Source organism: Neolamprologus brichardi, chromosome 14 (genome assembly GCF_056152115.1).
Source record: "Neolamprologus brichardi isolate AB-2024 chromosome 14, ASM5615211v1, whole genome shotgun sequence".
In the NCBI taxonomy this organism is placed as follows: Eukaryota; Metazoa; Chordata; class Actinopteri; order Cichliformes; family Cichlidae; genus Neolamprologus; species Neolamprologus brichardi.
In genome coordinates this window covers 32,437,485-32,461,761 of record NC_142117.1, presented here as the reverse complement: position 1 = coordinate 32,461,761, position 24,277 = coordinate 32,437,485, and the positions used below count along the sequence as shown (strand labels likewise).

Genomic DNA, 24,277 nt, shown 5'->3' with positions numbered 1-24,277 from the left:
TAGCAAATGGGCCATAAATGGAGACCATAACTCATAAGGTCTTGCCCAGATTGTCCGGTCGAAGATTACATAAACTGTAAAGGATATTACAATTCCATTTGCTGTCAAAATAAGTGGATGTTAACGTTAAAAAGTTGTGACATGTCTTATCAAAAATGTATCTTTTGGTACATAATCTTTTACTTTTACTTTCACACTTTGTTTAATTAGGGAAGGTGCCCGCTAATAAAGGGCTTGGCTTTTCCAGTCTACCTTTAAACGCTCTTGTCCCAATCGGAGCCGTAAGTCCCGCCCTATTGGTGATTACGTCACTGGCGTCATAAAGTTTGATGTCCTCTCCAAAGTTTAGATCCGACTGGGGCTAAACTTTTTTTTTTTTCTAGAAAGTGAGCTGCGGAGATTTGTACCGCTCACTATGAGCCTTGCTTAAAAGAATATCAACAACAGCTCGGACTTGGCCCGACACTCAGAAAAAGTTGGACTCTTTCACTCAACCGTTTGTGGTGTTTTTTCGTCTTTTGTGGCTGCATCTGCGCTTTTTGGGGGGACGAGAGCATAAATTCCAATGTGGAGTTTATGCGCTTTGTTACGTTAACAAGTATGCCAGCAGGAAAAAACAGGAAAAGGCTGTCTTTCATTGCAGATTTCGACAGCTAACACACTTTGGAAGAATATCAAGTGCTCGACTTGTAAAGTTTAGAATGACTCCGAATAACTTTTACTGAGTGTCGTCGAGATTTTCAGATTTCTCCCGGCGTGGAAAAAAGTTTGGGATTGGCTCACGTTTATTTTTTAACTTCCGAAGCCTAACTTTTTTGGGACATAAAGTTCGAAGACTGTTTTGGGACAATGGATCCGAGCCAGCACAACCCTCCTGCCGGACACCAAATCGTCCATGTACGGGGCGACTCTGAGACTGACCTAGAGGCGCTTTTTAACGCTGTGATGAACCCGAAAGTCAATACCGTGCCCCACTCTGTGCCCATGAGGATGAGGAAACTGCCAGACTCCTTCTTCAAACCCCCAGAACCAAAGTCTCATTCCAGACAAGTAAGCCCGCCCTGGTTTTTACTGTTCCCGTACTCAGAAATCACGACTAAAAAGCAGGGCCCATCTTGTCGAGTTTCGGCCTTCAAGAGCTACGTGACTGGCACTTAGTTAATAGTTACTTCATCCTTCTCTGGTGCCATTTTTAGCCTTCAGCGTTATTGTTTTATTGGTCAGTCATCTTTGAACACACTTTTTTAGTCTTTAAGATATAATAACCTTATTCAGGCGGACTTGTATTGACCTGCTTAAATGAATGTGCATTTCCATTGATGGGTTGTTCCCCCCCCTCAAACTGCATTTAATTTCCATTTAACACATTTCACAGCAAAAAAACAAAACAAAAGAGAAAAAAATCCAAACATTAAAACAGTAAAGGCCGTGAGGGCTTTATAAAACGGCGGAAAGATTCTCTTGCAGTCTTTGGCCGTATGTAACCAAGAAAACCGTTGAATATTGCTTAACTTAGAATAAATTGGGATTAGATGAGTGACAATGTAAAAATAATAAGGGATGGTTTGGTTAATAATTCATGTATAGCTATTTGCAGACGGATAACCGTCATGTTCGTGTCATCTTAAATTTCGAATCCGACTTTTTTTTAATGTAAACAACTTGATTTGCTGACAGGAAATCATATGATGGTTAAATTATCCTATATTCACCCACAGCCCCTCCCCGATCCCTTCTTCCATTTCCAGCTCTTCCAAGTTCCCGGTCGCTCCCCATAACTCTGAGGACTTTTTGTAATTAGTGCGCATGCGTGTTGGTGGCAGGCCCTGGATACCTCCCACACCCGAATAAGTCAAAAACATGCCTTCACATGCACATGAATAGAATTTATATACACTTTAAAGTGATTACAAATTATAAGGAGTGACTCAAATATTAAATAGGTAGAAATTATGTAGACTAGTACACACTGTCACTAAATTAAGACTGTTTTTCGTTCCTCAATCCATTATTGCACTTGTATTTGAAACAAACAAAGCCGCATGTTTTTTATTCTTTCATAAATGTTTAATTTGTCGTTACATTTGCACATTGCCTTTTTTAATTATTACATGATAATTGATGTTTTTAAGTGAGTGTTTTCACTCAAACTCCCCAAAGAAAACTGACGTGTTGTCTCTCAACCCCAACACAGGCCAGCACCGATGCTGGGAGTGGCGGAGTCCTCATCCCTCACCATGTCCGTGCACACTCATCCCCTGCTTCCTTGCAGTTAGGAGCTGTTTCTGGTGGCTCACTGTCTGGCATGGGCTCAACAGGGGCCTCTCCTCAACATCTTCGTCAGTCTTCTTATGAGATTCCTGATGACTTGCCCCTACCAGATGGGTGGGAGATGGCCAAGACTGCCTCTGGCCAGAGATACTTCCTCAAGTATGTATGCTGCCATGAAGTGCATCATACAGTTTGTAAAAGTCTCTGAATGCTTGCAACCTGAAATGTTTTGAAAAATCGGTGATATTCATCTATCTTAACTTTTTATACTTATTTTATACTTACACTTAAGGGCGATCGTGGCTCAAGAGTTGGGAGTTCGTCTTGTAATCGAAAGGTTGCCGGTTCGAGCCCCGACTCCGACAGTCTCGGTCGTTGTGTCCTTGGGCAAGACACTTCACCCGTTGCCTACTGGTGGTGGTCAGAGGGCCCGGTGGCACCAGTGTCTCGCCTCTGTCAGGGGCTGCTGTGGCTACAATGTAGCTTGCCATCACCAGTGTGTGAATGGGTGGATGAATGTAGTCTAAAGTGCTTTGGGGTCCATAGAGACTATGTAAAGCGAATACAGGCCATTTACCATTTATTTAACATTATTACATCAGACGTCAGAAAATCCCCAAAATTGAAAATTTTGCCTAATTTTATGAGAACATTGTCTATTTGTGCAAGTTCTAAAAAAATGTGTTTCAAATCTTTGATTGCAATTTTATGCATACATATTGTTGGAATGATCTTACTATTATTTACAATATGTATATGCCTGCTTATAAAGCAGTACAATCACTGGTTCAAACTTTTTTTTTTTGGGGTTGTGACAATGAAAGTTACCAAAGAATTGGTCTTGTGACCTCTGTACTACAAAGCAGGATTTAATCTTATCTGGGTAACTTCTGGATTAGCTCTGAAGTTTAACCCTTAACCCTAACCTGCTCCGGAACAGGTTAGGTTCCTGATTAGAGATCAGCAGGTATGAAATCACCACCTACTGACCAGGCAGTTCTTCGGAAACTGGCATCACCCTTCCTGAAAAATCCCTCTGTGGGTAGAGTAGGTGGCTCTAAAGTTTTTCAGTAGTGTCTAAAGTCTTTGTGTTAGCTGATGAGCATCGGTGATAAATCTAGATTCATTCCCATATTTGTCAGCAACAATTTTACTCTTTGATAAGTGTTAGTCAGTAATATACGATCCTAAAACAGGACACCTATACTGCACTTTCTAACCTCATTTCAAATTTGTACATAGACTAAGCCTATGTTTGAATTCTGTTGTTGTATTTAAACTTACTCTTAAATACTTAAAAGACACAGATTGCAGCTGAGAGAATGAAAACTATAACTGTCTTATGCTAATTTGATGGGAATAGTTGATAACAGCTCATCAGATTCTCCAATATCTTAATGGGATATTTTTTATCTGTTAACTCAGACAAGTAGCTACACTTTAATAATAGCTTTCTAATAAAAGTGGATACAAATACTTACATCATTTATGTAACCTCTTCATATTTTTCTCATTTTAAAGTTTACTCTTTCTTTGTAAAATCAGCTACTAGTACACTAATCAATGTGATCAGACATTACCAGCACCACCTCTTTCATGTGAACTCACGTGTACCTCGATTAGGAAGTCCTGGGCTAACTTAGTGAGTTAATAACCAGCTTAGTGTGACCACTTACCCCGAACGCCAGTGTTAGGGTGAGTAAATCTGGATAACGAAGGATACCCTGGGTATGCTGAACTCACTTCGTAGTACAGGGCCCAGCTCTCAATACTACATCTCTATTCAGCATACATTATGCTGACAATGATTTTCAAATCTGTTACACAATAGTTGCCACTGTGTCCAGAAAGAGACAATTGCAATAGTTAAATTGTAGGTTATTAAATTTGGTGGGCTCAGCAAACAAGAGAAGTCTTTTGAGCGATGATTGCTGTATCTAGTGCTCCTTTTCTTGGTCTCAGGTTTCAGTAGAGACAATGGAGCACTGTAGCTACCCCAGACGGCAAAGAACAGTTCTGCAAAGCTCCTCTGCTACTCAGTAGATCTTCTTCGCATTAATGATCCATAGAAATGTAGATTTCTTGTTTGCAGGTACTGTAGAGACCTTTAGGCTTGTCACAGGATGTATCGATTACTTCTCGGGTTTTGAGGGCTTTTGATCTTTAATACTTTTTTGTGCATTTGTTACCCTTTTTATTTCCACTGTCTGTAGCTCTGGGCAAAGATGGGTTGAATTATTCATAAAAGTGGCGTGCTTGTCAACAATTTATGTTAATGTAATCTGCTCATTGTGAAGCCTTCTAAAGTTTATGAACTCTTCAGCAGCTCTTGTATAAAAAAAGGCTTGACACTCAAAGTCCTCATTCTTTACTCAAAGGCAAAATGTTGTCAGTTCTAGGAAATGTTACTCTCTGACGCAGAGTCTGGACAAACATGATAGCTTCAAACTTACTTGGATCCCAAAAAAAAGAGAGCTTTCATTACCACATGTTTTAAGGTTGCACATCTGGAGAACATCTGGCCCATTTTGTGGAGGCCAAAGAAATAATGGACAGGGAATAGAAGAATCAAAACAGTACTCTCAAAGACTCGAGATCTTTGCGGTTCTTTAGAGTATTTTACCGCCGTCCTAAAATACTGATAAAGGCAGAATAAAATATAACGTGTATAAAATTGGCAGTATAAAAGCTGTAAGGTCACAAGTCAGCTGTGTTAACCGAGAGTCTTTCTGTGTATAAAAACAGTCATTTGATCTCACTGGTCAGTAATATATATATTTTTAAATGCTAAGCTATCAAATTATTCATAGATGATATAATATATACCTGTTTATATAGTGTATACCTGAGGGCCTCTTCCTTTCAACTCACATAAAGTTTGATGTTAACGGGATGTGAAACGCATTTCTTTGCAGAGAGTTAACTGTTTTTCCAACTGGCATGTTATACAACCAGTGTGAGTATAGTACACTGTGTTTGTGTTTGAGTACGGAAAACGCGAGGAGACATCTTCCACACAGATCAAAGAGCAGATATTTGATCTGGAATAAAAGCAGGCTTGCCAGAGCTGCTGGAAAAGACACTCCCCTATTTATAAACAGGGGCTGTCTGACCAAGATGTGTTGCAGAGAGAGTGAAGCAGAGCAAGAGTGTGCGTGTGTGCGCGCTAGCTATGGACTAGTGGGGGTGGGGAGTTGGTCACCAGCTAGGAAAGCAGAGAGTTGGGGGTTCACATTTCACTCTGGTTGCTTGCTGTTGTCCTTAGAGATAAATGAACCCAGGGTTGAAGTTTTTTTTTTTTTCAATATACTATTTGTTTATTAGTGCACTGCAGGATTATGCGTAACAATAACTGGCCTCTGAGTCAGTGAGTCTCTAGATTTCGATGCCTCACTCCTTCAGGAGTCATGCTCTGTTTTGCTATGAATGGAGCTGTGACTCTGTGATGGTGTCTCTCTGTGTCAATGAAGTTAAATGGCAGCCATGTGGAGATCACTAGAAGAGGGGCCAAAAGAAACTGTGCCTTCCCCCTTTGTCCCAGCAGCGAAACAGTGATCTTTATTCAGACGACGGGCCTGTTGAGACTCATGTGAGCCTTCCCGAAATAGACAAATGGCTGACATGAAGTTTAAAGATGGGGGTGAGAGAGTGGTGGCTTTGTTAAGACTTTAACCTTCTTCACACCTGAAGTTCTGATATTTTTTTAAATTTAGTTTAATTTTGGTGTAAATACTAACCAGTGATCATAAGTGATGATAAGTGACAGATTTAGCACTTTTTTCCCCTTTAGAGTAGCAAATGGTGTTGAAGCGATATAAATATCAGTTGATAAAAGTGATGCACTTTTTAAACCAAATTTTAAAAAATGAGACATTTTGTTATAACTGTTGGTGGTGATCAATAGTCGCGGCCCTAATGGTAATCAGTCAAATAGGATGCCGTCTTTTTTTGTTGTTTTGGCTGTTACATAAAAACAAATACTTGGAGAACGTCAACAAAGTCTGTTGACCTTTCGTCTTTTTCACAGCAGTTTGCTGCGGCCTTTGATTTATGACAGCCGGGGCACGGAGGTTGGGTCACCTTGGTTGTTGGTGGGACGGGGGCAGGGATGGTCTCCAGGGGTGGGTCATAAACTAATGAAGGTTTCTAATTTAGACACACCGGTGAACTAGGAGGGGTAATCACTGTTTCCGGGCGCTTATTAAATGCAGCTTTGAAAGAGCTTTCAGTTCGTGGGAAGTCGGCTCAAAGCAGAGTAAAGCTCTGGAGGGGGGGAGGCTATTATCTGCCCTCAGGGGCAGGTAGATCTACGTGTTGATGGACACTTTTGTCTTTTCTCGACTGGGTTTTTTTAAATGTTTTGATGAGCTTGGTTTCACATGAAAAGAGCAGACTATGTGTCTCTCTTAAGGTTTAACTCTGCAGTGGCTAAAGATGATTCATGATTAGATATGCAAGGAGATGATTATCCACTGTGAAGAACTTTATTAAATCCTTTCTTTAATGTTATGTTTTTAAAAAAACAAATTATTTTCTGAGACTTACACTGCTGCAGAGTCCCGGGTAAATCGGCTAATAGTCAGCTTTTACTATACTCTGTCTGTGATTTCCTGAACATCTGTTGCACTAAGTCAGAGATTGCCTGTTTGCACAGGAAAGATGTTTATTTGGGCCTTATGCTCTTGCTGTAGTACATTATAATAACTCTGTTATGCTGATTTTAAACTATAAGATTATATTGATAAATCAATTCCGGCAGATAACATGGTAATATTTACTGCATCTAAAACAAAAATGGCCTAGTCAAGCTTTAGGCTCTCCAACTGTCGCCATCAATTGAGCAAATAAAGCTGCAATTGCAGTGTTATGTTGTCTTTTAAACCACAGTCAGACTTTAACTACTTGACAGTTTTTCATCTAGTCATTAATACTGTAGTGATGTAATAAATTAAATAAAAACAATATCAATTCATTTTTAAATTCACTAACAAGTTTTACCTTTATAGCTTGGCTAACACTGATCTTATAGTAAATGAAATAAATGGTATATATATAATTGTTTTGCGACCTTAAATTTCCATAGAGTTTAAAGTGATAAATATGCAAATTGGTTTCATTCTAAGACGTTGTAAACTAAGACCACTTGGTCAGTCACAAATGGTGCTGGGAAGACTGGGCTGTAAGCTTGTGCAAAGCCCTCATTTGGAGCAACTTTGTGTTTGACAAACTTTTGGTTTATTGACCACACACAGACAAGAACCTTCCTGTTCAACTTTGGCCTGTCAGCTCAGTACACAAACTGGACTGTGAGAAAGTCAGACTAATGTTTACCGAAGGTTTGATGTAACACCTCTGTTTCAGACATCAATGCCTCCACTGTCACTAAGGGCATCTCCACAGAGAAGTAGTCTCTGAGAGGTGGACCTCTCAGGTGGGATTTAGAGATTTCAAAATCCTCGGATAACCTTATTTTAATATTGATATGTTATTTGACTAAAAATATGCACCTATTAATTAGTTTGCAATGTTACTTGGTAAATGATTAAGAGAAGTGCTTATGCGGAGTACTTTGTCAGGCAAGTTTTGCTTAAAAAAAACCCCCACCTATTAATCTTTAATCCCACGACAATCCCTAAAATTACATTCAATCTTGAAATTGATCTTAAAAAATAAACAGCGGAAAAACCGAGGAACATTCAGTCCTGGTACTTCATGAACTAGTTTCCTCATTAATACAAACCACCCTTCAAAGGGAAACTTAAAGCCACAATAGGGTCACAAAGGTTGCCCCAATAATCTCTCTTGATGATGTCCTGCTGATAGAGAGGCAGCCAGGCATCTCCAGTCAACCAGAGTGGAGGTGGTCACCCTCAACTTAGAGGCCTGATTACATCTGGCCTCCCCCAGTGCACTCTTAAGTCATTGGCTTCAACCAACTTCCAAGCACATACTCCCAGGGTGGAGCTCCTGTGGTCTGACGATCCCATTTTTAACATTTGACAACTCAGCTGTGGGAGTGCTTCATCACTGCTGCACTTCTCATAGCTTCACTCCCCTGTATTACACCAGCGAAATGCAGCACTTGACATCTGGATTTGAAGATGTGCAATTTCAGTGGAATAAACAGTCAGCCTGGACTGAAATCGAGCTTTGATCTGGTGTTTTGAAGGTGGCAGAGGTTATTTGGAGACTTCATGTTTTTTTGAGTAGTAAATTCTCTACAAAGCCAGATGCAAACTGCCATAGTTTTCATGAGCATAAACAGGCAGGCTGTGTGTTTGTCATACTAGTTTATAATACTACAGTAATTCACTGCAGCTTTTGAAAAATCAAGTGGGGGAATTCAGACTTTTGCACGTAAGGGATCGTGAACCCTTTACAGCACACTCCGGAAACCTGAATCTCTTAAATCTCAGAGTTTTCAGTCAGTCCTTAACATTAGCACTTTGCATTGTATTTTTACTCCAGTTAGTCCTGAGCAGGAAACTTATAAGTCATCCCATATATGCTTTCAGCAAAGTAGAGTTTTGCCTTCATGCCTCAGCAAGACACAGTCAAACATGACAACTTGAGCAAAAGATGGAAAGTAATGGATCGCATTTGAAAGACATTGTTCTTCTTGGCTGCAGTACCTGGTCATTTGCAGAAGAAATGATGTGTTATAGTTTGTCTGTGATGATTCCCAGACAAACATGAGACCTTTTTTTTTTTCCACCACCTTGTCCCGTCATCTAAACTAGAATTTGGGGTTGGAACACCAAAAGATGTTTGTGTTAACAAAAAAAAAAATCCCCCTTAAGGGACTTAATTTAGGGGAGGAGGATGTTGTTGTTTATGTAAACCATGTGACAGAAATAGAATATGGCTGCTAGTTCATTGTTTATGGATTGAAACGTGTCTATACAGGTTACATTTTTTGTGGCATGTAGACTTATTTTATTCTGTCCATTCATGTGCTTAGTGTGTAATCACACAGCAGCAGTTTGTGTGTAAAGAGTCAAAAGACGCCATTTATTTTAAGCATTCTCTTAATGTTTGGGTCGCAGCTTGAATGAGAGTTTTGAGAGCACAGTTTCACAGCTTACTTAAAAAAATTGTTAAATATTTTTTCACTTGTATGGATCAGGACCAACCCCAAAAATATCTTGCCCATCCCCGGGTATGCAGTAGGGGGCAGGGTACAAAGGCTGCCTTGCTGTGCTCGTTGTGGTGTCAGAAACATGTAAAGACAACACCGAGCAGTTGTGACCGTGGGGTTGCAGATCATCAGCAATTCCTAACAGCAACTGGTGGCCTCCAGCCGTCCCAACAGTTGCCATGACATTGTTTTGTTTTATGTTTCACCTACAGGAAGCCGTGCAGCTGACCATATATGGTTGGTGGCAGGTTCAGCGAATAGATTATCTTTTAGTTTTAAAACCTGGTGATGAATTACTGACTCTTGGTAACTCATTTACCGGTTTTCTCAGTTTCTTTTCAATATTCTTTTCAGCGCTATTGAACAGAAAGTAGATTTCATCACAGGCTTTTAGATCATTATTGCCTGTATTTTGAACTAAGGCTTTGTTTACAGTTGTTGTGGTTGATTTGATCAACGGAAGTTGGCGGTTCCAACTAGTCTTTGATAGAAAATTCAATATACCTTTTATGTGTGCATAACTTCAAGAATCTGATTTTAAGGTTTTTAAAGTTTTATGTCATTGTTTTCTTTTTTTCCCCACTTTTAGCAGGTTTTTTTTTTTGCCATTGACGTGCAAGGATGTGCAGGCCTCTCGTTTACAATAAACCCTCCCTTCCCTTTTACCCTAGTGCCCGTCTCCCTGCCTCCTCCCCTGTTCCCCTGTTCTCCTCCCACCCCCCCATAACAAATGTCATAGTTTCCAGAGTGGGGAAAAAGGCAGGAAATGGGGCAGGGCGGGCACTCAGACTGTAACAGAACCACAGCAACTCACACAGCCAATGGAATTCAGGGGATTTGCTTCTGTAGATTTTTTTTTTTTTAACTTTCACTTGTTTTGTTTTTTTCTTTTCTCCAGTTATATGCCCCTCCTCTCCCTGACCTTTCTTTCTCAAGCCCCCCCCCCCGTCTGAGTAGTTCCAACTATTTTGCTTGGTTTGCGGTGCTTGTGTGGGTGTGTATATGTGTGTGCGTGTGAGGGCTGGGGGAGGGTTCGGTAGGGGATTTGGCAGCTCCTTTGATCAATAAAGCATAAACAAGAGGGGGCTTCAAAATGGGCTGCATTGTATCGGGGGAGGAGTGCTGAGTCAGGTCCTCTCGCTCTCTGGCCTGGGATCGAGAGCAGACAGGCAGGCTGGGATTACCGCAGAGGCCAAGAGAAACTCTCTGAATCTCTCATTTCACCCAGCTGTTCCAAAATCTGTGCTAATGGCGTTTAGGGATCAAATTAACAGTGAGTTGTAAAGAAACGCAGTGGGTGGAAGGACACCATTAGAACCTGGGGTATAATGGATGGCTGTGGGTAACATTTAGGTGCATGACAAACAAACTATTTTTGCCATGTGTGTCGAAATAACTCAGTCAAGTTACATTACAAATGCAAGATTTGTGGTGATGTATGAAACAAAAACACTTGAATTTTCATGCCTTTTGTATGAGATTAGTTTTTGTTTCTTTTTCAAAAAAAAAATGGGATAGTTAAAAAAAAAAAGAGAGAGAAAACAAGTGAATAGTGGGGTTTTAGGTCGTAGCTCAGTCTGTGCCTTTGTCAAGCAGGTGAAAGCTTTGTAAATGTGGCGCCAGATTGTTAAAGCCCCTGACACTCTGTAGTGTCCGAGCCGCTTCCAGGAAAAAGGACCCCCTGCATTGAGCCCTGGGACTGACCCTCCCTCAATAGAGAGGGTCCTGCTCGGGAGAGGAGGGCTTCCTGTATTAGCTTTCCATCTTAATCAAGCAACAAGTACCAACAAAGCACTAATTATCAATGCCTTCACAGAATGAAACACAATGCCTCCTCCCCCAAGCCTCAGTCCTGTTCCAGCAAAGATGAGCCAGAAAATAGATGGAGCAACATTGTTTGATGTTACAATGGGTGTTTTAAAACCAATCGTAGGCCGCTACACATTTTCAAGAAGCTTGCAGCCTGACTTGACTTATTTTCATTTTTTGCAGTGTGCTGCTTTTGTTTTGTCTTATTTCAAATATAATTTAATGTTTTTTTCTTTTTCATTGTTATTCAATACACAAAGATTCAATTGAATGAATGAGTAGTGTAAATCTAGACTGAATCCAGGCTGGAACACACACAGTCAACATTGAGTTTCGCTTCCAGTAACAGTCATCATTTACAGAGCGGGGGGGAGGGGGGGTAGATTCAGTGTTTTTGTCCATGAGGTTGATGAAATGAGTCATCATTTATGTGTTGTATTGACATAGCCCTAGTTTGACCTTACTGCTTATTAGTTGTAGGAAATCATAGATGGTCATTTCTGTGACTTACTTTTATTGGCTCTCCTATCTCCTTACAGCCACATTGATCAGACCACCACTTGGCAGGATCCACGCAAGGCCTTGCTCCAGATGAACCAGCCTGCCCCTCCCAGTTCTGTGCCAGTCCAGCCGCAACCTATCATGAACCCAGCCAGTGGTGTGTATCTGTTGATTTTGTCAAATTTAGTTTTTATATCAGCGGCAGTGCATGAAATGTGTTGTGTAATTTTCAGCAGTGAATGGCAATTATTTCAGTTCTTCCTTTGCACAACGTTCATAGTGTATTTTTTCAACATGCATTTTTTTGTGTGTTCACATATGTAAAGCAAAACAATAAAAAAAAAAAGAAAAGAAAAAATTATACCGAACAAGTCAGGCACAGTCTGGTTCTTACCTGTTACTACTTGGTGTACCTCAGGTCTGTCCATACAGTTGGAATTTGCCCTAGGTGAGGGAAGACTGAGGCAGAACGTTACGCGTCCTGTTTGACATGTTTGGGAACTCTGACTCAATAGCTACTTTTGCACATGCACACACTGTGTGATGTCCTTTAAAGCCATGTGAGAATATAGCAGGGAATCGGTCCACTGAAATCACAGCGAGCGAGCCTCGCGTCCTTCCTCTCGCATGCTCTACCTGGCCGCCACCCCTCATCTAAACAAACAGAGTTTCCAGTATTAGAATGCATCTGAAGTGAACCATCTCCAATATGGTGCTACATGTCAGAAAGGCCAGTTTTGGACAAAGGCCAGATCAGAAACTGGGTAGAGATTAAAGATTACCGATCTGGTAACCCATTGTTAGTCATCTGTCAACTGTTGACAGACAGGATCGTTTGATTTCAGTGGCTGATGGCAATGATTAATTCAGAGATGAAAGATTATGACCATCTCTAATTCTTCTGTCTATTTATTCCTTTTGCTTTCTATATGGGAAGTTTTTGCTTTGTTTTGGTCTCTTTGTCAGCTGACTGTAAGAAGTTTAAAAAATTCTCCCAGTCAATTAAAGCATAGATCGAACCTGTAGGATCTCTTAGACTTTGGGTTTTTTTTGGCATCGTCCCTTTAGGACCCCTCCCTGATGGCTGGGAACAGGCTATTACAGCAGAGGGAGAAATTTACTACATCAATCACAAGAACAAGACCACATCCTGGCTGGACCCACGACTTGAGCCACGTTATGGTGAGTTTGCCTTGGATTGAGATTGTTAGTGTTAAAGTGTGTTGTATTGATTAAATATAGGAAAGTCATTGTTAGACACCTGAAAATATAATTAAAAAATGTTCCCACTTGAGGGAGGTGTTCCTTCTCCACTTTTGGTTCAAAGTTAACCACACCAGAGTGCTTTGGGCTATCTAGACATAGCATTGGTGGTTGAAGGCAGATTTTGTTAAAACCCCCACCCTCGAAATTCACACCTACACTTTTGTCAGCCGTTTTAGTTATGGCACAACAGCTGAGTTTGCCATTAATCCCTCGGGCCAAACTAAAGTTAGCTCTGAGTGTGTGGTGGTCAGGGTTGGTGAATTAGTGACAGAGCCAGGTACATGTGTTCGGAGTACTCTGTGGCCATGGGAATAAGCTAATCCTCCCGTGTGCCAGAAAGACTTCCAGAGATGAGGGCTTATGTCACTCTGACTCATTTATTCGTCAGGTGACATGCTTTTCATCACTGAAGTGTTCCCCAGGGAACTTTACCCTGGTTCACAAAGGCAACATGTGTGAATCAGCGTGCGGCCCGCTTAAATTTAGTGTTAGTTTTTTACCGAGCATGGCCACTTAAAGGGCAATTTTTATGTAAGCAATTGTGTGTCCCTGTTCTGAAAGCAGACAGGAAAGTTCAAAACAGAGTTGTAAGGGGAGTGGGGCAGCTGGGGAGAGATGGAGGCTTTAATCGGCAAAGCTCTTTGAAGGTTTATAAGTCTTGAACACACAAGGCTGCTGGGCCCCTGAAAGCGAGAGAGGGGGAGAAAGAGTGAAAGAGACAGGCTCTTAACTCATTATGTGCCATAAACATGATTTTGTTCCTCATGGTAGAACATTTTTTTAATAATAATTGTTAAAACATCACATTTATACCGCTTGTATTTTTCATTTGCTGCAGTTTGTCTTAGGTTTAAAAAAAATTGTAAAACTTGTGAATTTTGAACTGTTTTTTTAATTCCAGTAGTTTTGTTTGTTATCATTTTTTTGTATGCATTTGCACTTTTGTACTATTTAAGTGAGCTCCTGTGCTTCAGAAACCCCTATACTGCTGCTATGTAGGTCTTCAATCATAAGCCAACTGCTTTGATAATGGAGGCTAATTTGAGCTTTGAGAAGAAAAGCAGCAGAGTGCCTTTAACTGAGGGTTGTTGCCGGCTGCCTTCCCCCTGTGTGAGGCCCAGTGCAGGCACAGCCCCATTCTGCTGTAGCTCCAGACAGACTTGAATCTTTGCCAGGCCTCTTTATTCTGTGTTCCAACTCTTAATCTGTTCCAGACCTTTTCAGTCAAAGAACTCTAAAGAGGGGAGGGTATGGGAGTGGTGGAGGGGGGCAAGGCGAAAGGGGAGGAAAGAAAAACTGAGGAATAGAGAGAAAATGACGATGGGATAAACATGCATCCTGTTTAAGATCCAAAACGGTGGTGAGCAAGCTGCGAGTCCACGGTGACGTGGGAGTTCAAAAGGGGACTGGCTAATGTGGATGTCATTTCCTATATGTGTTGCTGTGGGCACGCACAGGAAATGACAGCAGAAAGGCAAAAAAATTCCCCTGGGACTTCAATGTTTTCATCTGAAGACTTGGCGTAATACTGTTTGAGTACTGTCAGAGTACTAAACCAGAAAAGCTGGAACCTTGTTGAAAATGTCGCTGTCATAGGGTAGTTTGGCATTTGTGATACAAACAGAATTAAGAAATGTCATGTGGAAAAAGTCAGGAGCAGCTTCTTAACTCTCAAACAGCATCCCGGAGTACTTTGGATAGTTTATGTTTGAGTTTTGCCATTTTAAAAAATATCCCTTGCTTTTTTTATTTTTTTTTAATTGGTGACCATTAAATGGAATTGAGTGTACGCATTAATAGATTTCTATTAGAAGTGTCAGATACAGCTGTATTATAACCTGTTACCTACACTCTTGATTTTCGCCTGACTTATTTTTTTCATGCCTCTCAGAGCCAAGTCGGCACAGGCTGGTTTTAGCTTACTGAGTACAAGATGATAAAACTTTGTTTGCATCACATCCAGTCTGTTTTGCCGCTTTACTTATCTTGACGCTAGAAATACAACACCTTCCCAAGATGCCTTTTTTTTCCTTTTTCTTTTTTTGTTAAACTTGTTAAATCGAAAGCAGGCAAATATTTACTTAGTCTTAAAAGGTGCTGAGGCCTGGTCATATAGAGAGCTTCCCACAGCTGGCACACCCTCAACTTTACCTGCCCCAGGTGATCTTATGGTGTAATATGCCTGCCAGTGTGATTGACTGATAAAGGGTTGTGTCGCTGGCTCGTTGTCTTGCAGGAGTGCGTGAAGAAGACAAAAGGCAGACAGCATTAACTTGTCTCTTATCTGACTGGCTCACCGACAATCACTACCTCTATGTGCTGCTTACTCAAACCACCTCTCCAAAAGTACACACACCACACTCTCACACACAGTCTTCTTTGCCTTGAGTGGCCTCCTTTTAAAATATCAGTCTGGCCCTGAAATGAACCTTTCCTTGGCAACTATCTCACCCACAGATGTAATTCCCTTCTTTGATATCTGCATTGCTTGTGCATAGTTCATCCAGTAACATTGGTTATTGTTGCTATTTGGTCTGCAAAAAGAGTCCTTGACTTGGTTTTGCAGCTGTAACTTTGCTCCCCTGAAGGAAACCGTTGACTTTAACTAATCACACAGTTTTGTTGAGCATAATTTACTTGGCAGAGAACTAACAAGGTTAGCAAATCTTCTGATTTTTGTAGTTTTTTTGTAAAATTAGGCGAAACTACGCGATCGTATTGCAGGATTTTTTCACCTTGTTCTGCAAATTGGCTGGAGGAGGAGGTGATTGGAAGCGGACTTCCCTTTGGCAGTGTTCATATGAATAAAAGGTTACTGTCATAAATAGAAACTGGGGTCAAAATAAAGACCCAGGTTTTGACATTAGAACTTCTCCTTTATCTTTTGGCTTTGTGTATCAGTGGATCTCTCCATATGTGTCCCATCGCTTTTACGCAACTCGTCTTCAAAGCTAAGGCCTTAACAGATCTGCAGCTGCTGACATGGCCCATGCGTAGAGACTCCATCATGTGAACAGTTAATGGTGCCCCGATGGCGGAGCGCTCCAGCCACAAAAGGCTTCAGTATCTGCCAAAGATAAGAAGCAGGGAGAAGTAACAGTCTCCCACGGATTCTCTTGACGTGTGTGTGTGTGTGTGTGTGTGGGGGGGGGGGGGGGGGGGGGGGGGGGGGGGGGAAGCTGCCTACATGAGTCTGTGTGTGTGCGCGCGCTTGGGGTGGGGCTGCTGGGGAGACATTGCGGTCAGAGAGGGGAGGGGACGGTGGAAGGCAAGGCAAGGTGGGGCCTCCAAAGCTTCCCAGGGAGAGCCCTCAGCCATGGTTCATTCAGCCCCTGCAATAGTGTAAACAGACAGTGATTGAATGGTGATGAGAAAGGTGCCGGGGCGGGCAGGACAGAACAGAGAGGGCCAGACCCGCATGAAAGTTGCGCCCCCGCCCCATTAAAGCTTTGTTTTGATTGGCGCTTCAAGCACATAAGCAAACAGCACACCTCGTTGGCTCCTTTATTGTTGGTGCAACACATTCACGTTTACTCCACTGCAAATGTGTGACCTACTTTGCATGCGTAGATTGCAGCATCGCATTGTGCTTTACACTTATGTTTATTAGACCCACCCCCACTACACTGAAGAATAACAAAGATTTCCTTTGGGAACAGCTGTGTTTTCAGTACAAACACATTTGTTCTGATATTGTAAACATGTAGTCGGCTTACAAATGCTTAATGCAGTAACATTTGTTGTGCAAAAGAGCCTTTAATGTAAATTTCGAAGTGGTACTGTGTTTGCATTGCAATAGGTAGGCCTGCACTATATTAATGGGCACAGAGCAATCATATTGCATGCGTTAAATCAGCTTAAGTGGACACATCAAGCCAGGGTAAGAAGGCAGTCAGTCTCGAGGGGTAAGCGGCGATTTGTTTGGAAGGAAACAAAACGCACAATGAAAGGATAAGTCATGACTGATGCAATGTACAAAACTAACAAAGCTCGTCTTAGTCAGCGAGTGGGAGGAGATCAGGTCTTACAGGAATAGTGATTGTTTTAGATACTAGGTGGACAACTTGTGCTGGGACTTCCCTTGTCCTACACAACCTGCTGCACTGGATCCTCTTTTGCAATTTCACTATGTGGACAAATGCACAAGTTGTTGGTCTTGTTATGTAGTATTTAAATGCAGCGATGCATTAAAGAGGTGAGGTAGCAGGAAGTTTCTGAAGAGAGATTGGAAGATACTAGTCTATCTAGTCTGCTAACTAGAAATCCTGTATGCTAGTTTTATTGCCAGCTTCTGAGAGCTGACATTGTTAAATTTGCATATATCTCAATATAGTAAAGTCCAAAGGATAAAGGTGTCTCATAAGCACAGCACTTTTGCTTTTTTTACTGTCATGTCTGAATATCCCACCGCTTTGCCTAAAAAATATTTTGAAAGTGTAATGATTGTCCTCAGTATTTCCTTTACAACAAAGCAGTTAGCCGCCATTTTTTGCAAAGTTTATCCTTGTCGTTACAGCATTTGGGGTCTTTGCATTATGTGCATTTGACTGATATGTAAACAACTTTTATTTTGGTTTTGTAGCTCTGAACCAGCAGAGAATTTCCCAGAGTGCTCCAGTGAAACAGGCCGGGCAGCTGCCTCCCAGCATCAGTGGAGTTATGGGAAGCAACAACCAGATGAGACTTCAGATGGAGAAGGAAAGACTGAGACAGAAGCAACAGGAGCTGCTTCGGCAGAGACCACAGGTCAGGAATCAGAGTTAAAGCAGTTCAAAATATTTTTAAGGCCTTTTGCAAGTGCCAGAGCCTCATGGAAGAACAAATACTTTTCAGTATGTTTCCACCACGACACCGAACCTCAAACTGTTCATTTGCTGAATGAGTGCAGCAGCAAAATGTTTACACTTTAAAATGTTCAGCTTTAAAATCTTTGCAGGGATAGTGGTGGATCCTAAGCCTCTTTGATCAGTCTTTATTGTTACACCACACTGCAGTGAAGTCTTGTGAGTCACCGTCCTTAATAATTATCACTTCCTAAGGTTGATGTGTCACAGTGGTGCCACCCACGCAGGGTGGAGCGGTAGTTTACTCAAGGCTGTGTCATAGTACCAGATTTGGAGCTTTATGATTATGAATGAGAGTGCTGGTGACTTTGTTTACCATGCCTCGGGTTCAGATGGGTTGTTTAAAGTTCACTGTAGGACGTGACCCGTGTGTATGCAGGCACTGGATATGAAAGGGAAAATTATTGGAACTGTCCTTTTTAAGAGAATGTGCTCTGCATGCTTATGTAGCCTGGTTACTGTTGGCTTTTAAAGAAGGAGATTATGAGAGTATGATGAGCACAAACACTTTCTTTCAGATACTTTGAACTATTAACTATTTTAAAAGCCTTAAAATCAGAATTATGACTTTATTTACAATTTTTGTTTTTGTTACGCACATGACAAGTGCTCGCGAGCAAAAGTGGAACCAGGCTATTTCAGTGAAGCTGCCTGATTTCACTTGGTGTCTTGTGTAGACAAGCACAATTAAAATGATGGATAGAAATTCATCAGTTCTGCAAAGAAACATGAGCAACTGAATTATCCAAGCCTCAGACATCCACGGCCACCGGTTAAAATGGAAAATAAAATGTGGAAAGGCACTGCAGACCAGGCAAAGATATAAAGAGGGGTTCTGTCTAGCCGCTAGATTCCAATAAACCCGAAACCCCTGTAATTCTGCTTTGTTTGGATTATTTTGGCTATAATTTATTTACAAATCCTGTATGTCAGGAGTACATTGCATAATGTTAGGCGTGTATGGGGAGTTCAATTTTGGAGCAAAACTTGACACAAATGGAAATGTATGCACTTATGCAGTTATGTAATGAAGAATAGGTGAGTGGCTAACTTAAAACCCTTTGTAAGGTAATTAATACTACAGGAAATAAAATGAATTATTGATGTTGCATTGACTATGACTAGCTTATAGTTAGTCCTTCACTTATGTATGGCAACATAAATGTGAAAAACCGTAGAAATGCCGCAACACAATGGAGATTGCTGCAACTTCAAATGCAAATGAGCCATCGGACACGCCTTGCTGGGCGTGTGCTGCTCAGATAGCCGGTTTAGCTAGCTTTATTTTTACGTGGTTTTGATAGTGTCAGCAGGTCATTTATCACACAACTGCAACTTTTGGTTCAGCTGAAACTGTTCCAAACTTCACTGCGACAGCTGTGTTTGAAGAGGTAAATTTACTTTATGTACTTATTGAAAGCGTAGGCTGCCTCACTTTTGTTTCAAGGAATGCACAGATGGCAGATATCAGCAACCTATACTGCACTACATGCTGCAGTGTCACTGAGCCAAGGTTGAAGCGTAATCTTATTACTGACTACTTATACTTGATTTATTTTACTTGCTGATACCAAATACTAAGTAGGAAAAAAAAGTATAATTAGTGCGTTTCCAATAGTGTCTTTGTAGAATTTTAATGAGAGCTGAAAATGGTGACTATGGTCAGCTCTGTTCACATCCCCTTAAAAGGAAGGGGGTGATAAAGAAAAACATGACTTCATATCCTCAACCTTATCTGATTCCTCATGTGTAGAAAACAATTGTCTACAACTGTGGCCGGCCCCTCATGTAATATGACACCGTGCAAGGAGAGAAATGGAGACCAACACGTCTGACAGCAGACCAGTGAGGCTGTAAAAAAACGCCTCCATGAAGCTCTAGCTGTGTATAATTAGCTTTGGATGTTAGGGGTGGCGTTGACAGTGTTGCTCATGAGTTTTTGTGTCTTATTATCCGCAGGAGCTGGCTCTAAGGAACCAGCTGCCTATCAGTATGGATCAAGATGGCAGCACAAACCCTGTGTCCTCCCCTATGGCTCAAGATGCCCGGACCATGACGGCCAACAGCTCTGATCCATTCCTCAACAGGTTCGGTTTACACATAAGCCAGGCGTGTTCGGTGTGGAACAAAATAAGGAGACGATCAACCGCTACAGTCTGATTGGCACCAGCTGACTTTTGGTTCAGCCCATCAGACTTTATCCTGTTTTAGGGATCTGTGTGCAAAAGCTTTTTGAGCTGTGGTAGTAAAAACAGAAGGCCAAACTCTGGGCCTTAACCCTCTTCACATGGTAATGACTCATTCAGAGCAGCAGATCTGTGCCTGGAGTTCAATGATGACCTCTGGTGTACAACTGCTGCAGTAAAGTCGGTCAGAGCTTAAATGGCGACGCAAGTTATGAATTAATACAAGACCACTCTTTTATTTTAAGAGTGAGACAGCCCCCCCACCCCCTCCAAAAAAAAAAAAAAAAGTAAAAATCTGTTTGTCTGAGGCTATACAGATTTGAACAACAAAGGTACAGGAAGCTTTTTATTGTGTGAATGCTGCCCCACGGTATGCTGGGAAATAATTTCTAGTAGTTCAAGCTCTAGTTCTTCTGTGAGCACACAAAGTGAGGAAAAGAGCTGAATAGCAAGCAGGCCATGAGAACATGTGGTCCAGTCAGTAGACAGGCCAACCTAATCTCCCCTCCTCCCCCTGTTCCCTGCACTCCTCTGCGCTCACAATGGCCTCATTCATCGTGCCTCTGCCATACTCTGCCTACATATTTTTCTGCTAATTAGTATAGGCTTGTCAAATGTCCTCTCTCATTTTGTCTCAGTTGCCCCTTTCATTGCTGCTCTTTGCCTATGTACTGCAATATAGTATAGATTGAAAAGGGGGGAAAAAAAGTGAAGCTCACTTTCAGTGGTGTCACTGCAGATTAGTTAAGGCCGCTGATTTCAACAGTTCACTTTTAAAGTAAACTATAGGCCATTAGAGTTCATTGGTAACAGAGCAACGTTTCTAACCAACATTTCATCATTTCTGCATTTCCAGCGGGACCTACCACTCCAGGGATGAGAGCACAGACAGCGGCTTGAGTATGAGCAGCTACAGTGTCCCTCGCACTCCAGATGACTTCCTGAACAGTGTGGATGAGATGGATACAGGTGAGCCACAGAGAGTAATATTTTGACCCAAGTGGAATAAAAGTGCTCAGTCAAAATAACCATGCTGGAACCATCTCCTGCCGAGGGGTGCTTAAACATTTTCATTAACCAGTCAGATAAAGGTTTTTCAATATGAACAATTTAGCCAGATTCCTTTCTTGCCGTTTGCTTCCTGCAAATTTAGACTTGAGTCTTTTAAAAAAAATTGCAGCTTTTAATCTGAAAGGCTACATTTTTAATATAAGAACAAAAAAGATGTTTATTGTCCTGAAAACAGAATGTAGCCCTATTAGGGACACGGATCATACAAAGGCCTAAGAGATGAGGAGATGGACATAATGACATTTGTATCTGTTTCACACGTCATACTGTTCTGATTAAATGCGTCGATGCATGTGCACATCAAAACATATGAAATCCTAAACAGACGCAAACATCTGACCTGAATTCTTGAATCTTGGTTCATTTCTGTCTGAATGGGATGGACCGCACTTCTTCTGTTGGTTTGGCTTAATGATTTGCTCACGGCTGCTGATTATTATTGTACATATTTCTGCATTCCCTTCATAACCGAATGCCTTTTTGTTCACAAGTCATTACTGAAATGATTTAAAGTGAACTATTTTAATACATTATCATAAGATATGCCAATTCATTTTGGTTAACTTACATCTAATCATACCTTCTTTTTAAACTAGCTGAAGTTGAGGTTAAAAGTGACTGGTACTGAACTGCTGTAGCCTGGAGAAACCTTTTCACACCTGTTCTGGAGCAAGTAACATCAAACAGTATCAACATTTTTTTTTTCTTCCCTCTTCATCAGGGGACCCACTTGCACCCTCCATGGCAACACAGCCCAGTCGTTTCCCTGACTACCTGGATACCATTCCTGGAACAGACGTAGATCTGGGCACCCTGGAGGGGGAGAGCATGGCGGTGGAAGGTGAGGAGCTGATGCCCAGCCTGCAGGAGGCGCTGAGCTCAGACATCCTCAATGACATGGAGTCTGTGCTGGCAGCTACCAAGCTCGACAAGGAGAGTTTCCTCACATGGTTATAGAAAAGCCGAGCTGGCCACTCCTTCCTCGCTCCCCTACCTACACTCTGAACTTCTGCCTGCTCTAATCTGTGAAGGAATCATAGATGATTTTATCAGACATTTCAGCAAGCCTCTCGGGACTTCTGTGTCTGTGTCAGCATGTAAGGCCAACCTCTTTTTTTTTTTTTTTTTCCTGGCAGTATTGTTCTGTTCTCTTCACTGGTTGTGTTATCTCTGTATTTTGTCTGTGTCTTCAAGGCTGGCCTATGAACAGACAATTATGCAAGGGTCCCCAAATCTTTCACAGGCCTGTCAGTGAATCTAGGGCATATTTACCCACTGGGCAGGTGCTTCCACTCTTCTGCCCCGATCAGTTATCCCCTGGAGTCTCTGGAGCCTCTTTCTTGCAAAATAGCGTGACGCATCACTACTTAACTGTATTTGGGACTTTTGCATCTAGCTAGTAGCTTTATATTTGGCCTCATGTTTTTATTCTTTTTGTTGTTGTTGTTTTGTTTTGTTTTTTTCAACAAGCCTGAAAAACCAAAAATGATGTATTTGGAGCATAAAGAACAATACTGATTTGGAGTAAAGGTAACGTGAGGCCCATGTTGCTTGGGGTGGGGGTGGGAGGGGTTCGAACCTGCGGATTGACTGCACCGCTGCTTGGCTGTGCCAGCAAGTCTAAGTTAAACCTTTGATAGATCAAGTGCCTTCAGTTGTATTTTTTTGTTTTTTTTGAGACGCGAGCGACACGAATAAATACCCACATTTCTATAATTCAGCGACAAGCACACTGCTGTTCCGATGAACGGCAGCCATACTTCCCTCTAATGTTCAATGATCAAAATTGTATGTTTGGGCTTTTATTTTGTTCTTTTTAAACAGGAGAGGGTGGTTTCAAACGCCTAGCTTCTTGCTATCTCAGTTGTATCCCAGCCCGATTCACAATCCATTCGTCGTTTTATCTTTTTTAGTGTTCTGTTTTTAGATAACTATATATGTATGATAGTTTAGATCAAATGGCATTTTACTTTTTTTTTTTTCCTTCTTTCATACATGGATTGAATCATTTTATTTTATTTTTTTTAGACGGGGTCGTCTGTTATATCGCAGCACGTCACTTCAATGAGATCAAACCAGCCAGGAACTTAATCTTGGTGGTCTGATTCTGTTTGGACTCTTTTTAAACCCATTTATCTGATTCTCTCGTCTCTGCTTTACTGTATCCACTTTAATGTTATTGTATTTTTGATATTCACATGCAGCTTTTTTTTTTCACTGTCTTTCCTGAACATTAACCAAAAAGGCAGGTCTCTTGGCTCAGAACAAAGTATAGCTCTTTGATCAATGAAACCTTATGACCACATACAGTATACAACAGTTACAATGTTGGAACCCCCCCGCCCCTCCCATCTATGCGACGCTGTGTTGAGTGTTTTAAATGAAAGGTTTATAGACTGCAGCCAGGACAAGTTTTAGCAGGTTTAAGAGTCATGTCAAGGGGTAGAGTAGAGGATCAGTGTGTGACTGATGGTGGTGAGTTTTTCCTTTTGCCTGTTTTTTTTTTTTTTTTTTTTTTTTTTGAGGGGGGGTGGGGGTGGCATAATAAAGAAACAATCAGATATCTCAGTCAGGAATTGTTGATGCAGATTCCAAAGATGTTTTTGTAATGACACTAAAAACTTGTATTTTGCTTCTATCTTTAGAGACCAGAAACGGTATGATTTGTAAATCAGCCTGTGTTTGAACAAACTGTATAAGCTAATAATGAGAACATGTTTTAAGTGTTAATGGGCACGTCTAGCTGAGAGAGTTTTTTTTTTTTTATTCCCCTCCCCTTCTGTTTGGGATGGTTGTTTCGAGTGACTAACCTTGAGATTTTTAAGGATGAGGTTTCAGAGCGGTGAAAAGAGCGATTCTTCTACAAGCACTCACATGTTTACATACTCGGCCGCAGTTGAGACAACACACTGACAATTCTCACATAATCACGTTATTTTTTTGATGTTTACACAATGACTACATATTTGCATTACTGCAGTAACCTTTGAATAATCAGCCTGCTGTGTGTGCCCCTGGTTTAGGCTTTGCAGGATGTCACACTGATTCTGTTGCCAACCAATACTAAATGGGTAGCATTAACTTGATGGAATATATATATCTATATGTGTATATATAGATATATATATACATATATATATAATTAGAGGACATGAACGTTTTCTTTTTTTTTTATTCATGAGAAACCTCTT

The 24,277-nt window shown here is 41.2% G+C and overlaps 1 protein-coding gene across 1 annotated transcript; it reads left to right on the top strand.

The window, feature by feature from the left end:
* Positions 1–337: 337 nt before the first annotated feature.
* yap1 (Yes1 associated transcriptional regulator) lies at positions 338–23,591 on the top strand. Its single transcript, XM_087851135.1, has 8 exons — positions 338–1,050; positions 2,195–2,430; positions 11,758–11,876; positions 12,788–12,901; positions 17,568–17,731; positions 19,789–19,916; positions 20,872–20,984; positions 21,808–23,591. The coding sequence occupies exons 1-8, from the start codon at positions 850–852 to the stop codon at positions 22,041–22,043; spliced, it is 1,311 nt and encodes a 436-aa protein (XP_087707261.1). The 5' UTR covers positions 338–849; the 3' UTR covers positions 22,044–23,591.
* Positions 23,592–24,277: the final 686 nt, after the last annotated feature.